The sequence below is a fragment of the Arachis ipaensis genome, chromosome B01 (assembly GCF_000816755.2).
Source record: "Arachis ipaensis cultivar K30076 chromosome B01, Araip1.1, whole genome shotgun sequence".
Taxonomy (NCBI): domain Eukaryota; kingdom Viridiplantae; phylum Streptophyta; class Magnoliopsida; order Fabales; family Fabaceae; genus Arachis; species Arachis ipaensis.
Genome location: NC_029785.2, coordinates 20,688,288 through 20,705,387, shown reverse-complemented (window position 1 = coordinate 20,705,387; position 17,100 = coordinate 20,688,288). Strand labels below are relative to the sequence as shown.

Below are 17,100 nucleotides of genomic sequence, written 5' to 3'. Positions count from 1 at the left end.
TTACAAGAGCAGTAATGGGGAGATTGCGTGCACCCTTCAATACCGAGTTGATACATTCCACTAGGTTCATCGTCATGTGACCCCATCGGTAGCCCCCATCAAATGCCAGTGCGTACTGTTCGCGAGGAATTCGGTTTAACCAGTTAGTATACGGCTCGCCGTGTTCCCGTAAACACTGGTAACGCACTTCGTACTCCCGCACCGTCCTCGAATATCCTGGACGATAACAAGAAAAAAAAAAGAAAAAAAAATAGAGGTCAATACACGTATTGCAGGTAACTCTATTAATAACTTACTTAAATTTACTATGCGTTACCTATGTTGATGACCAGTTTTTGCAGGTATGGTGCCTTGAACTTTCTCAGAAAATTTGACTCTATATGCCTGATGAAAAATATATGGAACGCTCTAGGAGGTAACCAAGCTCCGTTACTGCGTTCCACAGCTGCATTGATGGATTCGTGTCGGTGGATATTAATCCCACACTATTCCGAGTGACAACATGTTGACGCAGGTTACTAAGGAAAAAGTGCCATGCATCAGAAGTCTCTCCCTCCATAATAGCAAACGCAATTGGGATAATATTGTTGTTGTCATCCTGTGAAACTGCCACTAGTAGACAACCCTTATACTTTTCGTACAAGTGAGTCCCATCCACCTGGATAACTGGCTTACAATGTCTGAATGCCCTAATACAGGGGTAATAACTCCAAAATACTCGATGCAGTACCCGGATATCACCCACTAAGTCATCGCCTTGATAGGCAGGCATAGTCTCAAAATGGACAACAGCTGATGGCTCCTTATGACACATGGCCTCAAGCCATATAGGCAACGCTTCGTACGATGCTTCCCAACCTCCAAATATGTTTTCTACTGCCCTTTGCTTAGCCAACGATGCTTTCCGATAACTAACGGTGTAGTTGAACTTTGATTGCACTTCTGCTATAACCGATTTTACCTTTAAGGAGGGGTCAACCTCAACCAACGGCTTTATTGCTTCTGCAATTGTGATAGAATCCAGCTTCGAATGATCTTGTGATATGGTGGCTCTGGTACAGGTGTGACTACCATTATACCTCCTTATAACCTAATAGTACTTCCTGTTGATCATGTTGACTCTGATAAGCCAATCACACCCTGACCCATACTGTGTACACTAGGGGTGCACAGACCCGGCCCGGCCCGAAGGCCCGGCCCGGTCCCGAACACTTTTGGGGCTAATTTAGTGTGATTTCATCGGGTTTAGGGCCGGGTAAGGGTCTCAAAAATAGACCCGGTCATTATTTCGGGTCGGGTCCGGGCCATAGCTCGGGTCACCCGAAGTCGGCCCGGTGACCCGGTCATCATACACAATTAATATTTTGTGTTATTAGTGATGGATCATGACTATTCTTATGTGGAATCTAAGTATTGTAAATCTTAATATTTTGTGTTATTAGTCATTATAAAACTATAAGTTAATGTTTTATGTTTAGAATGTATAAGACTTTAGACTAATGCATAATATTGTGTTATTTGTATTGATTTAAATATTTGGTATTATTAGACAATATTAGTATTGATTGTGGTTATACTTTAGTATTGATTGTGGTTATGCTTTACTTTTGAAGAATGGTTGGTTCTTGTTATATTTTTCTAAGTGAATTTTACCATGTTAAATAATGATTGGAGTCTTGAAAATTTGGATATTTTTACATGCTAGCTTACAAGAAGGTATCAACGTAATGTAATGTTAACGGCCCGGTTTTCACCCGATTTTTACCCGGTATAATTGTGGCCCGAAAGTGTATTGGTTTCATCGGGTCTAATAAATAGACCCGGTGTATATTTCGGGTCGGGTCTGGGTCACATCAAACCCGGCTTCACCCGACCCATGTGCACCCCTAGTGTACACTTGGCATAAAATGTCAACAGCTCAGACTCATACACCCGGTAGTTTACACTCCGTCGTATGGTATACTCTTTTATCGCCTTAATAACAGCTTCCCTGGAACTGAATTCCATACCAACGGCAAATCACCATCTGCGACAATAGGAATTTCTGCCGGGACAGCTACCATACAAAAAAAAAATTAATACACAGATATTTCAAAACCGATAATAAAGGTAAATCAATAATTACTGCATCAAGTGTGATATAAATCCAAACCTTACATCATGTTATTATGTCACTCTAAACAAAATAAGAACATCAGCATCAGTTGTAAAAATCGGACCGGACCGGCCGGTTCGACCATCAAACCCAATGAACCGAATCCTAACTGGTCCGGTCCGTTAAATGAACCGTACAAGGCATCAAACCAGTGCGGACAATAATTACAAACTCACTTATTTTTTAATAACATATTGTATCTATTAATATTATTTTCTAATAAATACTTGTAGTATATAACAGTATAAAAGATATAAACTAATTAATAAATTAATAATAATTAAAAATAACGATTATTTTAATATAAAAAGAAAAAAAAACTTTCATGATAGCGTAAAAATAATAAAATATTTATTGTTCATGTTCCTTAATGGTTTAAAACAACTTGATATTTTTAAAATGTTAGTAAACATATGCATTTTGAATTTTATTTTTAAACTTCTCACTATTTTTTATTTTTTATTTACATAGGATCGGGTCAACCAGCTCAACCACTAACCCAGCGGTTGAACCAGTGTCCCAGACACAAGAACCGTTCTATCACCGGTTCGTTTCTGACAACTATTTACATCAACGCATGATTAAATAATGGTTAATAAATACTAATTTATTCATAACTAAATCAATAACTAACTAAAAAAATACTAATACGATGAATTACGTACCTGCACTCATATATTCCGGAAACTCCGAAACATGCATGACATCCAAGTCCAAAACTCGCATGAATGATGGCTCCTCAAACGGCACTTCGTTTGCCAGTGCATATGCCACGTCTGTCACATCTGGAGCCATAGTTCCGTCACCTTGATCTTCATCTCCGTCTGGACCAACAACTTCGTAGTTGCTTTCGAACTCTTATTCACTGTCACTATTATAATCTTCCCGTACAATATTCCGGTTGGCCTCAGATTGTTCGAACTCAACATACAACTCGATGAACAAGATCTGGGCACGGTTTTCAATATACATTGAAAACATCTCTTGCATGCTCACTTCGTCCGTCACATATTTGGTTTGAAATTGGACAAATCCACCAAACATCGGTATGGGATATCTGTATAGAATACATGATACTTTTCTTGCCCTCTCAGAGTCAATCTTTTCACAGATCACACCTTTGAGCTCTTCAAATGAGATGATAAAAGGAATAACAACATCAAGCAGATTTTCACAAATAAATTTTACTCCTTCAGACGTTTGTAGTAAAATCTGACCAAAATAATACACTTTTAGTAACACTCTATCACTCATTTCTCTCAATCACTAAAAAAGGAGCACAAAAATGGCTACTGGATTTTCTTTTTCAAAACAAGCAATGAAAAAACCCAGAAAGAAGAAACAAACGAAGAAGCTGTTGAAGAAGGGAAGGAGGCACAACTACATCGCTACCACCAGTTACACACTTTTATATAGACCTCTACCATCAACTCGGATCCTTCGACTAGGTTAAGCTGATTCAAAAAAATTTATTAAAAAATGAAATCAGACCATGCGATTTTATGTTCGAGTTCATATAATAAATTATCAAGCTCAAGCAACACGGAGGGTCCGACTTCAAACTTTCGAAATTCAAATATCTCAACAAAGAAGTCGGACCATGCGATTTGCTCTTCCATTTCATATTAAAAAAACCCAGCTCATGCAACACGGACGGTCCGATTTCAATCTTCCGAAATTCCTATTTCTCACCCAACAAATCGGACCATGCGATTTGTTTTGCAAATTTCTAAAACCAAAGAACTCGCATGGTCCGAGTTCTGTTACCTCACACTGCCAAAAAGCTGTCCCACATATTTGTCTTGTACCCCATGACTCCATATCGAAGAAGATCACACATAAGCCTTCCATTTCAATAAAATTGAGCCACATTTAACATTCTTGTCCAATTTATATTCCAATACTTTTATTTTCCATTTCAAAAGTCCTTTGATCTAATAGAAGGCATTTTACTGCTTTATTTAAATTCAATGCAAACCATTTAAAAGTCAATTTATTTTCAAAGTCTTTATTTACTGTTTTTAGATTTTCTTAAGTTTTTGTTCGTTCAAAAGACCTTTGACGCACTTTGAGAAAATTGGTACTCGCAAAGAGGAATATGTTTCGCTTTCAGACTATTAGATATCGAATCACTCTCGATTTACTAAAAATTAACAAAACAAAAAAAAAGAAAAAGGAAAAGATATAAAAAAGTTGAATAAGATAAAAGAAAAAAATAAAAAAAGAAAAAAAAACTGAAAAAAGAAGTAAAAGACGTAAATGAAAAATTGAAAGAAAAAATGGAAAGAATATTTGGTTTTCTTCTATAAATTTCTTTGCGTCAGGGTGACATTAGAGTATTTAGAGTATTTTGTGAAATGATTTTAATCCTTTATTCTGATTCTATAGCACTTATTTATACAAAATTCTAATAATTAAAAATTACAATTATATCTAATAATTTTTAAAAATTACTTGTAAAAGACTTGTTTTACGCACTTATAATTCCATTATGAGAGAGTACATAACTAATTGAATAGTAACCATTTTTAAGTTGGCTCAAATATGTATTTGGAAGAGATAAGTACGATTTTAGTATAAAGAGAAAAAAACATTCATGATAGAGTAAAAATAATAAAATATTTATTGTTCATGTTCCATATTGGTTTAAAATAACTTGATATTTTTAAAATGTTAGTAAACATAGATGTATCTTGAATTTTATTTTTAAACTTCTGACTATTTTTTATTTTTTATTTACATAGGACCGGGTCAACCGGTTCAACCACTAACCAAATGATTGAACCGATTGACCCAGTGACCTGAACCGTTCGATCATTGGTTTGCTTCTGACAACTATGACATCAACGCATGATTAAATAATGGTTAATAAATACTAATTTATTCATAACTAAATCAATAACTAACTAAAAAAATACTAATACGACGAATTATGTACCTGCACTCATATATTCCGGAAACTCCGGAACATGCATGGCTTCTAAGTCCAAAACTCGCATGAATGAGGGCTCCTCAAATGGCACTTCGTTTGCGAGTGCATTTGCCACTCTGGCACATCTAGAGCCATAGTTCCGTCACCTTGATCTTCATCTCCGTCTGGACCAACAACTTCGTAGTTGCTTTCGAACTCTTCTTCACTGTCACTATTATAATCTTCCCGTACAATATTCCAGTCGGCCTCAAATTGTTCAAACTCAACATACAACTCAATAAACGAGATCTGAGCCCGGTTTTCAATATACATTGGAAACATTTCTTGTATGCTCGCTTCGTCCGTCACATATTTGGTTTGAAATTGGACGAATCCACCAAACACCGGTATGGGATATCTGTATAGAATACATGATATTTTTCTTGACCTCTCAGAATCAATCTTTTCACAGATCACACCTTTGAGCTCTTAAAATGAAATGGTAAAAGGAATAACAACATCTAGTGAATTTTCACAAACAAATTTTACTCCTTCAGATGTTTGTAACAAAATCTGACCAAAATAATACACTTTTAGTAACACTCTGTCACTCATTTCTCTCAATCACTAAACAAAGAGCATAAACTTGGCTACTAGATTTTCTGGTTCAAAACAAGTAATGATGAAGAAACCAGAAAGAAGAAACAGAAGAAGAAGCTGTTGAAGAAGGGGAAGAAGACGCGAGTACATCGCTACCACCAGTTACGCACTTTTATATAAGCCTCTATAATCAACTCGGACCCTTCAACTAGGTTAAGCAAATTAAAAAAAATATTAAAAAATGAAATCGGACCATTCGATTTCATGCTCCAGATCATATAAAAAAATACCAAACTCAAGCAACACGAAGGGTTCGACTTCAAACTTCCCAAATTCAAATTTCTCAACCTAGAACTCGGACCATGCGATTTATGTTCCATTTCATATTAAAAAAAACCCAGCTTGCAACACGGAGTGTCCGATTTCAACGTTCCAAAATTCACATCATTTCTCACCCCTACAAATCGGACCATGCGATTTGTTATGCAAATTTTTAAAACCAAAGAACTCGCATGGTCCGAGTTCTTCTATCTCACACTGCCAAAAAACTGTCCCACATATTTGTCTTGCATCCCCTCACTCCATATCGAAAAAGATCACACATAAGCTTTCCCTTTCCAAAAAATTGAGCCGCTGAGTGTCATATAATATAAAATTTAAAAAAGATCTATTGTCATGAATAAAAAAGTATACTCTGTAATATTATTACTTTAATTACATGGGAGCACTTTAATTTTTTTTAAAAATATTGCATGTATAAAAAATATTTATCAAATAAATTATTATATATTTATATAAAAATATATATTATTTAATTTATTAATTAATTTTTATATATACATAATATAATTTTTTAATAAAAAAATACAATAGTTTGGCAACTGTATTTCGGTCCCTTTCGTCAGTGACTTTAATTGTCTAATAACTAAGGCAGTCGATATAATCAATCGTACAAGCTACTAAAACATGCTAGATTGTACGTATACAAACGCTAGGGCTGTTGAAAATGTCTAGAGTATGAAAGTATCCAAAAGTATACACAAAAAACCTAGCGTACATGATGTTTTGGAATTTTTCACCAAAATCACAAGGCACATATGAAAAATAGTACGTGCATGAGGAGCATGCCCTGCTAGCTTAGGCTAGTCAATGATGCGTTGATGCTAGCTGCCTATTCTTACTTACGCTCCTCAATAAGGATCCTTTCGGCTGCGCATGCATGTTCATGTATTCAATTATTCTTAATTTTGGTCCCTTTGGACACATACACACGCAACATACATTTAGCTCCAAAATTATTGACTTGACTATATGCTATCTGTCTCCCATATCATATATAGACTGTGAAATCTGGGATTAAAATATCTAATTCTAAAAATTTTAGAAATTGATTTGGATAATTATTTTAAATTTATTTGAGTAAATAAAATTAATTTTTTTTCTCCGCAGTATGAATTTTGGGGTTTGTGGATTAATGTGAGAATGACTTGTTTAGCTTAAACCATGCTCCATGATGTTATTTTAATTTGGTAATACCTATACTCTAATAAAATAAAAATAAAAATAAAAAATTAAAGTGATGATATTATTTTGATTTGTGAATACTTATACTCTAACAAAATAAAAAATAAATAAGATCCACATATAGCATGTGAAATTTACTGTCCCACATACTTTTGCTTGTTGTGAAATAGACATACCCAGGCTTTGAATTAGCATTTTTGAATTAGGATTAATGTTCTTTATCTAATAGGCATCCTATCTCAATTTTCAAACCCTAATTTATGTATATAATAATTTATTGGTCAATATAGTAAGAAACAAAAAGATTGAATCAATAGAAAACTTTATGCTATATTTGAATAATGCATCTAAAACAGAAAAATGAAACAAATATTTTCATCTCCCACTATTAAGAAATACAAAAATTTTCTATATTTATTTTACCTGTCTATATTTTTGCCTTTATCTTTGTTTCTTAATCAAGCAAGTTTTTATATCTATTATCTCTACTTTTATCCTAAACACAACTGTAAACCACTCACGGTTTTCCAAACCAAGCAAAACTTCGACCTTTCCACTAACCTTTTAATTTTATTTTATTTTAGAAATGGGGGGATTAATATTTCCTAAATAATCTTATAACCAAATTAATCAAGACAACCTTTTATGGTTAATTTTTTTGAATATTGGATGATATTTGGTGTAATGCGTAATTATAGTGCAACTGTGTGTTTTGCTGTAATATTGGAGGCTAGTAGAAATCGCTCCCCGCAATTTATAGACAGCAGGGAGAAGACAAAAACAAATAGCAGAAAGAAAAAAATGGAGGGGGCGACTAAAAGTATGGTGGAAGAAATTTGATGTATAATGAAGGCGATTTGTAAGGGAGATAACAAAATTTGAGATTTATAGTCACTTAGGCTCAAGTGTTTTTCTAGCCCCCTCCATTTTCTTTTAGCCTCCGATATCACAGAAAAATACAAAGCTGCATCATAATCACGCATTACACCAACTGTAGCCAATATTTAAAAAAAAAGAACCGACCTTTTTTCCCTAGTAATTTTAAGAATTTGAGAAAAGCAGGCAAAGTAAAGTAAACTAACGAATTTGACCCTCAAGGGATATCATATCAGCCAGAATTATTGTTTGGCTGAAAATGTAGCTGTCAAACTTTGAAAATCTCTAATGTTGTTGATGACTATTGCAAACCATCATAGCTACAAGGACTAAATTATGCACTGTAACACATAGCTAACCATAACCAACTCAAAGTGTAAAGCCAAAGAAACAGGACCACCTTAGTAATAACTAAGAAGCAAAGCAACCTCCCTAGTCATTTTCAAATTTGATCCACTATAATGTCTGGTCTATACCTTCTTTTCTCTCTTTAGTGGGATTCCAGAATACAGAATACCCATTTTCTCTTGTTCCCAACGGCAACAACTTTGTAGTCAACCTTGCTCAATTATCACTTTCCATACATAATTACAAACATAGAAGTCCTAAAGTTTCAGAGAGTTAAACAATTTGCTTATATTTTTTTTGAGCTCATCCCTTTTTGAAATATTATTATATATCATGTGGTAAATAAATGGTTTTGACCAATTCACTTTATAGTTTATAGTGACATGCTCAAAACAAGCAATGATTAATTTCCATCACTTTTGCTACAGTGACAGCTAGCTTTTGTCACGGACATGCATCTTCACTCTTCAGTTAAAAAAACAAACATTGCAATAATTTGTAACCACAGATACCAAATTGCTTAAAGTCCAATATATATTCATACATATTGTCAATTAAGCATCAATGACTCAGATCCAATATAATGCTTAGTATGTAGTAAATGAAATTCAAGCAAGCTACGATAAAATCCTCAACATAGAACTAGAGTTGAATTCTCCATTAACATTAACTAGAAGGGTGACAAATATCTTTAATTCTTTATACAAGACCATCAACTTGTTCTAATATATTCACTAAAGAAATTTCACATATTTGATTATCAGTTATCAAGAATAAATGACCATTTGTACCAATGAAAGATGAAAACGCTGACATATGTACCCACATTAAATCGAAACTAAACTTGTACCCACAGAAGATGCCATCCGTGTGACAAAAGTATCCTGTCTTTGGAGGGTTGGAGTGCCACGTAGGGTACTTTTGTCACACGGAGGGCATCTTACGTGGGTACAAGTTTAGTTTCGATCTAGTGTGGGTACATATATCAGTGTTTTCATCTTTTATGGATACAAATGGTCATTTATTCCAGTTATCAATCTTCAATTCTTCAGCAGCAGTTCCTACTCTGCACAAACAGGGGAGATCTAGAATCTTGTCTCTTGATTCTTAATGACAAATATCTTGTATAAACAAGATAGAATTTGCATTCGAGAGATTAACTCAGATAGAATTACAAGTTTACAACTCGTTTTTCCACTCAATATCAGATCCCTATTCCACATTAATCAACAAAGTAGACAGAAGGGAACTTAGTCTCTGCCTCAATAGACTTTTCAAGTAGTTTGCAAGAAATGTATATATATTAAGAACATAAAATAGTTGCATTTTCAATAAAATAACTACCAAATAAATGCAACAGAAAGCTACCATGTTTGAAGCAAAACTACTAAGCTCCTTATTAATGAGGGCTATTAAGAACATCGATAGACACGCGACTAACAGAAGGCAGTCTCATCTGCTGGTCCTTAGCTCTGCTCCTCTTAAACAGCGGCTCCATCGAATGTGAAACCGACGATGCCGCAACGGCCCACAAATCGTTTGAGCTTTCACAACTGAAAGAAGCATCAATGACACCTCCCGGGCTACTCGGGGCAGATTCGCGGTTGCGCTTGCGCTTGTGCATCTGGTGAAGACAGTCAGTAATACCTTCTTCGCAAACTAATGATTTCAGCAAGAGTTTGTAGCACTGGTTCCCTTGTTCCTATTAGATCACCACCAAAAATGTCCCAATTACTCATCAAATCAGCATTCAGCATCATATTTAACACAAATCAATAGATATGTATAAGACAAAAGACAAACCTCACTAATCTTGAGTAGTCCCAGAAGTTCACTAATGTACTTAGTTGCATTAAATGGCTCAATCTCTTTAATAACATGGATCATCGTAGCAGCAGCCAATGTAGATGGAAGATAACTCATAACCCTTGAATCTACATTAATATAAACAAAAGGACAAATCAACCTGAATGGAATGACCCAGATTCGGTTAAAATATGAACACCTAATGACATAAATTAGCATTAAAAAAAAAGGGTCTTGCTCTAGATTCTAGCATACATTGCTTACTTACTTACTTACCGGCAATGACGCCAAGAAGAACCCGCTGGCACCGCCATAGAAATTCCCAATGCAAGCGACTCTTGAGGCCAAGCCTTCTAACAATGTGTTCAAAGAAAGAAATTGGGGTCACCGGATGCATCTTCCATTTGAGAGTAGACAACACAAGAAGCTCCATTCTTTGTATTGTCTTTGCTTCAAACAGAAACCTCGATTCTTCCACCTACTCCAAAAAGAAAATCCCCCTTTTTTTCAGAAGCATAACAACAAACACCTGGTGTGCATTTCAAAAAAAAAAAAATAATAATAAAACAAAAAAAAGAGACAAACACATACTTGGAGGTCTAAGAGGAGGGGCACATGTGTCTCTTCCATCTTTGCAGCAATTGACAAGCACGCAACCGCCGTTAACTGAGTCATCCATGGCTTATCCCTTTGAAACGTGAGGCTCGTGACGAACCTGTCGAAGTAGTTAACGGCGAGAACGGTGGTCAAAGCTGAAAACCCATAGTGCGCACACACGTTAGTGATCCAGCCAACGGGCCCAACTCGAAGCCCATCTAGAAGTCCATCACGGTGGTCGTCGTCGTTACCAGCGGCGGCGTGGGTCTCTCCCTCTTTGGAGATTAAGGAGGCGAGCTCGTCGTGTTCCCAGAACAGGTCGTTGTCATGCAGAACGGGATGAGGAAAAGATTGGAGCTTTGCGGGGCAAAACGACGGTGATTCGTCGTGGTGGTTGTCGTTGAGGTGGAACGACGCGTCGTTTCGGGTGTCGTCAAAGGTGTCGTCGTGTTCTTCTTGGCAGAGGAGGGTGTCGAGAAGGGAGGGAGTTGTGGGAGACATCTTCTTCTTGAGAGAAGATGATGAAGAGAGTTTTCTTCATTGTAGAAGGAAATAGAGAGTGTGAAGAGCCATTTTCATCACTTATTCTGCATACTTTTTTTTTTCTCTCTGTCTCTCTCTCTCTCTCTCTCTCTCGCAGCCAGTGAGAGTGAAGAAGAAGATGAAGAAGAGAGACGAATGCAGTAATGAAACAAAGTGTTTTTATCTGAGAAGTGAGATGCACTTCACGCATGTCCTTTCCTATCCATTTTCCCCAATATTCTTAACAATTTCATATACACAAGTAGAATATAATCATATATGGTTTTGTTAGGTTCCCTTAAAATTTTTTTAATGAAAAAAAATAAAAATAAATTGAATTTTTATAATTTGTTCTAATTTATCATTAAATAAAATATAAAAACACTAATTTTTGTATTTTTGTCTTTGAGTAAATGGTTAAATTAGTCCTTGAAAAATCATGCGGTCTTTATTTTTGTCCCCAAAAGATTAAATTAATCAAAATTATCCTTAAAAGATTTAAAAGTTAATCACTCCATCTATTTTGTCACTAATGACGTTAAGTATTGCAGAGGTGACATGTTAGCTTAGCTTGTCAGTAGCTAAATGATGTCGTTTCTCCCCCCAAAGTGTATTTGTCACTCACTACACCTCTTCAATTCCTCACATGTATTCATTCCATTCCATTCTTCCTTCTCAGAGCAAAACCTTCCTCTATTTCTCCACAAAGAAGAAATGTTGAATGGCGACGACTTATAGTACGGTCCGACAATGTCATTGTTTTCGACCTAACTACCGGGACTATATTCATTATGCCTGAAATCCCTTTGAATGCAGATTTCAAATCCGTATGAATGTTCTTCTTTTTCGGCATGTTCACCAAGCGCACTCAACCACCAATCGGAACAATTGGAGTGTCTTCAAAATTTCTGGCAATAGTAATAGTCAAATGCCAAATTATAGACATTGCAGAAACAAGAAGTAAACAGTGGCAAAAAACAATGTCTTATTTCATCCAAAGGCCAAGCACAAACAAACAACAACAATATCAACAAAATATAAACAACACTAGACCCTAGCATTCTTTTTTGACCATATTCTTTTCAGGCTCTAAAATCTGCAATTTTGAATCAACAAAGATTAAGGAATTCAGGATAAGAAGAAAAAAATTAAGAAAACATCAAAATTTGATTAAAAGTTAAAATGCATGTATTATTTCACCAAACATAGTAACATGAAACACAAACAAGTGAACAATAGCACAAAAGCAATCACTCTGTGGAATAAAATTCGATCAGTGTTCAAATATAACTAAATCATTCTTCTTCTTTTTTCACTGTTTTTGGGGTTAACAACACCGCTCTTGAGCTTTTTTAAGTTAGTAGCTTGTACTTCTCTTCTCTAATGCATTTCATCGAGCAACTTGTCTTCAACAGAAGTGTTACACTTTCCCTTCACTGAACCCTCTGGGTTTGTGCTTCAACCACTTCCTCATCTTCTCAAATGGCATCATTCCCTTTTCATCCCCCCTTCTTTGTCTTCTTCATCGTCGTCTTGTCGTAGTAATTGAAATTATTGTCACAGCGAAGAGCTCGAACCATTGCTGCCGTGTGACTGCGACAGTTGCCAAGCCTCACCGAAAAAGATGCACGCACTACAAGAAATCACTGAGTACCGTCGGGTTCATTAAATAAATCTATCGATAAAAAGATTACCACCGGATTTACCGTCATCCTTGGGTTGACGGTATAAACATTGCCGAAAACAGCTTACCGGTGGAGTTACTGTCGGTCTTTTTCAATGGTTTGTCGAGTTTGTGTTGATGGTTACCGCCGACGGTAACGTTGGCGCCATTTAACGTGTTTAGGCGCTAAAGTTACCGTTGGATATCGCTGACGTTAAATCTGACAGTAATGTCAAATTTATAAAGCCTAAATTTTTTTGGCACAATTAACGCACAATTAGGAGACTCTTGTTAACACAATTGTTAGCAGAAATTTAACGTCGCCAGAAATCAAGAAATAATTTTATTAAAATATGAATAGTCTTAATAAAATAAAATATCACAAATGTAGAATACAATGAAGTAAAGACAAAGAAACATGCGTAAAACCCCAAATCCTCGTCGTCGTCGGCGTCGTGGTCCCTCTACTGAGGCGGTGGAGGAGGTGCTACCGTCGGTGCCCCATTAGCAGCATTGCCGCTGCCTCCAGCATGCATCTGCTAGTTGTACTCCTCCATCTGTTGTCGCAATCGATTGAGCTGCTTTAGCTTCTCCGTCAGGTCGGAGCTGACAGCAACACGTGCAAGAATCTCTCGATACCTCTGCTCAGATTGCTCCGCCTACTGGTGAAGCTCCTGTGTTAGCTTCTGCACCTCCTCCTCAGGTTGACAACTTCCTGAGGATCAGCAGGGCTGGTGGCAGAGGCAGACGCAGAAGAAGCCACCAATGCAGAGGAGCGGAGGCCACTAGCGAAGAATGACCCCAACCCGAAGTGGCAATTCTTGTGGGTTTAGAGGCAGTCTCACGCCAAATCCTATTAGAATCCACCACCAAGGTCTCGGAGCTGGCTTCATCGGCCCCACTAGACAGTTGAGGTTGCTGGGTTGCGGCCTCCAACCTCTGTGTGTACTCCTCCTGCATCACACACATTAGTAGTGATTAGGATAATAGTTAAATAATTGACTTGAAACTAAATAAAGTTGAAACTTAGGATTAATTTAAACTCACATAATTGGCCGCAGACCGCTCGTCGGCAAATCTCTCCTTGTTTGCCTTCAAAGTATGGGTATACTTGAAGGTCTCCGCCAATGTCTCCTCATGCTCCAGCGACTTAGACTACAAATTAATATATAAACCAACCAATAAAATAAACGAACAAATTAATGAATGACATACAATATAAGCATGAACCAAAATCTTAATTGTATTTTCGAAAACATAATTATAATTTTTTTTATTTCACTGAAAATGTTATGAAAATTTTGGCAGAGTCTCTCCTAAAATTCGGATTTAGCCACCATTAAAAGGTTCTATCCAACATTTCCTAGCAATCTCAGATCCTAATCTAACATATTCTAACCTATCCTAACCACCTAAATCCACTAAAACAATGACATTAAACTAACATTTACTCTACTATCTAATTAGTTAAATTGATAATAAAAAAGGAAGTAAAAAAACTAATTCAAGTAACCACTAAAATAGTAAACAATGCCAAAATTCTTACTAGTCTGGTCTTCGTCTTTATGAAGTTCACTGACCCACCCGTATACCTGGACGACCTGGGTGAAGTCCTGTTAGCGATGTTCGTCAGGGGGCGACGTTTGAACTCCTCGTTATCTCTAAAATAATCCTCCAAGTCATGTTTGATGTTTGGACGGATCCACCTCGTCAGGTGGTCCTTCTCCTAATGAAGGTCGCTCATCATCTGCTGAAACTGCTTAGCGGCGTGGTGGTCATAGGTCTTCCTAATTATGACATTGTGTTTTACATCCCATATGAATTTTAACTGCACAAAATGATTTACCAAGATTAGTTAGTAGGAATGAAATACAGTTCCTATATAGTTAAGTAATTCAAACAAAATTGGGTTCTTACCGCCCATTTCTGAAAGCACCGCTCTCTCACATCATCTGGGATCTGCGTGTAGGTCAGTCACGGGTGGTCGTACATGGACTTAATGACCTCGGTAATCTCCTGTGTGCACGCATTGGGGTTGGTGCAAACCTGTTAGAGAAAACACCTCACATTAACAAAAAATATAAGATAAACAAATTTAAGATAAACAAACTTGTCATAAACAAACTTAAGCTAAACAAACTTAATATTAAAAAATTAAACTCACGACTGCATACCATCGGGCCAAGTCCTTAGCCGAATGATGGTCGATGGTGCAGGGGCATCCTGCTCAGGGGCATTGGAATCACCCCCCGCGGGCTTTGTTGTCGCTGCATCTGCAGGGGGCCTAGCAGTAGGAGGCACCCAATTTGGGTTTGGGACCATAATGAATTGCTGGTCCGATGGACCCACCTATGACATCACAGGGGTCGACGGGGTAGCGGGGATAGAGGGCGATGACTGGGCAGCCCTGGGGGATTCGGCGGAAGTCCGCTCTCTACCACGACCATATGATGACCCACTCGATCTACCTTTATTACCTGTCGTCATGTCTATACAGCGAACATATTAGTAACATATTAATACCATAACAAACACCAATAAATAATAACATAAGAAGAAACTCAAGAAATAACAAATAATTCTAAAAGTGTTTTAGTTTAGTAAATTTAAAAAAAAAAAATTACATAGTATTTTAGTTTCAAAATAATTACATTAGAATGAATAAGTGTTTTCGTTATTTTATCATAAGAATAATAAGAATGTTAAAACAAGCATTAATTTCAAGAAATTGACCAAAATTTACAAAAAAAAAAAGCTCTTTGAGGCATATGGACAACACATGGCATGCGCAAACACAAACATGCACAATCAATACATGCAAGAAGTAATTGATGACCAAATTTAGATTAACGCCATTCAATCTAACTCTCAACAATTTTTTAACAAAACAAGCATGCTTTCAACATTAGGTTACCAAGAACGACAAAAATTCAGCAGCACACCAACTAGCTAACAAACATTCATCATTCCAAACTCAAATGAAACGGGCATAATACCCTAGCATATTCAATACAATTCCAACAAAAACCTTTCGGCAAAATCAACAACGAACTAGTGAATCACAACACCATCAATCAATTGTCAAAACAATCAAGCATGATGCAGACAAGTCTAGCATCAACTTTTCAGCAAAAATAACCTTAACGCTGGGAGTTCACAATTATCCAAACAATCAAAACAGTTCCAACAATCAAACAGGTAAGAGTTAAACATCATCCAAACAATTCTAGCATCACAATTTATCAAAATCAGAAACAATTCTAGCATCACAATTCATCAAAATCAGTTGTGAAACAGTGAATTTTTGCACAATCAAACAATTTTCAACCAATCTTAGCAGCAATTTTCAGCAATTCAATCAACAACTCAGAAAAATTCTAAACACTTTTAGCTAAAATCAGAATCCATTAAACTAAACTAACCTATCCTAACCACCTAAAATCCACTAAACAACAAATTAATCTAACTAATTAACTACTAAAATCAAACTAACTAAATAAAATTAAACTTAACTAAATAGAAATTAGAAGGGGAAGGGGGTGCTCAAGCGTTGTGATATCGTTGGAGCTAGTGTGGCAAACGGTTGGTTGAAGTGACGCAATACTCGTTTGTCTTCCAGTTGCTGGGTTTAGACTTCAGAGTAGAACAAAGAACATGGGGTTTTTTTTTACTAAGAGGTAAGGGAGGTGTGGTTGAAGTGTGAGTAATTGACCCTTTGTCTTCGTTGCTAGTCCATACACGCCGTTTCATGAATCAACTCTCTTAGCTTAAAACGTCGTCGTTTTATATGGTGAAATATGATTTAACGTGATAGCTAAGCTTCACTAACGGCGTTAGTGAGAGTAGTGACAGAAGGACTATCATGACTAATTTAAAATCTTTCAGGGATGAAATTGATTAAAAAACTCTTTCGAGGACCAAAATAGAGATGGCATGATCTTTCAGGGGCTAATTTGATAATTTACTCTTCTGTCTTTTGTGTCTTGTTCTTAGTGTCTTGTCTTCTCCGAATCAAACGCATCCTTAGAGAACAGTATTTAAAAGTGTGAACTAGAAATATATTATTAAATTTTTAAATTAAAAATATTGAATTAATAG

General features: G+C 36.2%; 2 protein-coding genes across 2 annotated transcripts in view; both read right to left on the bottom strand.

The window, feature by feature from the left end:
* Positions 9,497-11,582, bottom strand: LOC107627161 (cyclin-D3-3). The gene is made up of 4 exons (XM_016330019.2): positions 10,812-11,582; positions 10,497-10,698; positions 10,218-10,348; positions 9,497-10,116 (listed from the first exon to the last, which is right to left on the bottom strand). Exons 1-4 carry the CDS (start codon positions 11,316-11,318, stop codon positions 9,814-9,816), a joined length of 1,143 nt encoding a protein of 380 aa, XP_016185505.1. The 5' UTR covers positions 11,319-11,582; the 3' UTR covers positions 9,497-9,813.
* The window catches only part of LOC107647980, a 9,450-nt gene continuing 6,051 nt past the window's right edge, over positions 13,702-17,100 (bottom strand). The window contains exons 5-9 of the mRNA XM_016352016.1: positions 15,480-15,491; positions 15,177-15,286; positions 15,029-15,048; positions 14,050-14,157; positions 13,702-13,956 (exon numbers count right to left, since the gene is read on the bottom strand). Of these exons, the coding sequence (XP_016207502.1) occupies positions 13,702-13,956; positions 14,050-14,157; positions 15,029-15,048; positions 15,177-15,286; positions 15,480-15,491 (505 nt within the window). The remainder of the gene's footprint in view (positions 13,957-14,049; positions 14,158-15,028; positions 15,049-15,176; positions 15,287-15,479; positions 15,492-17,100) is intronic.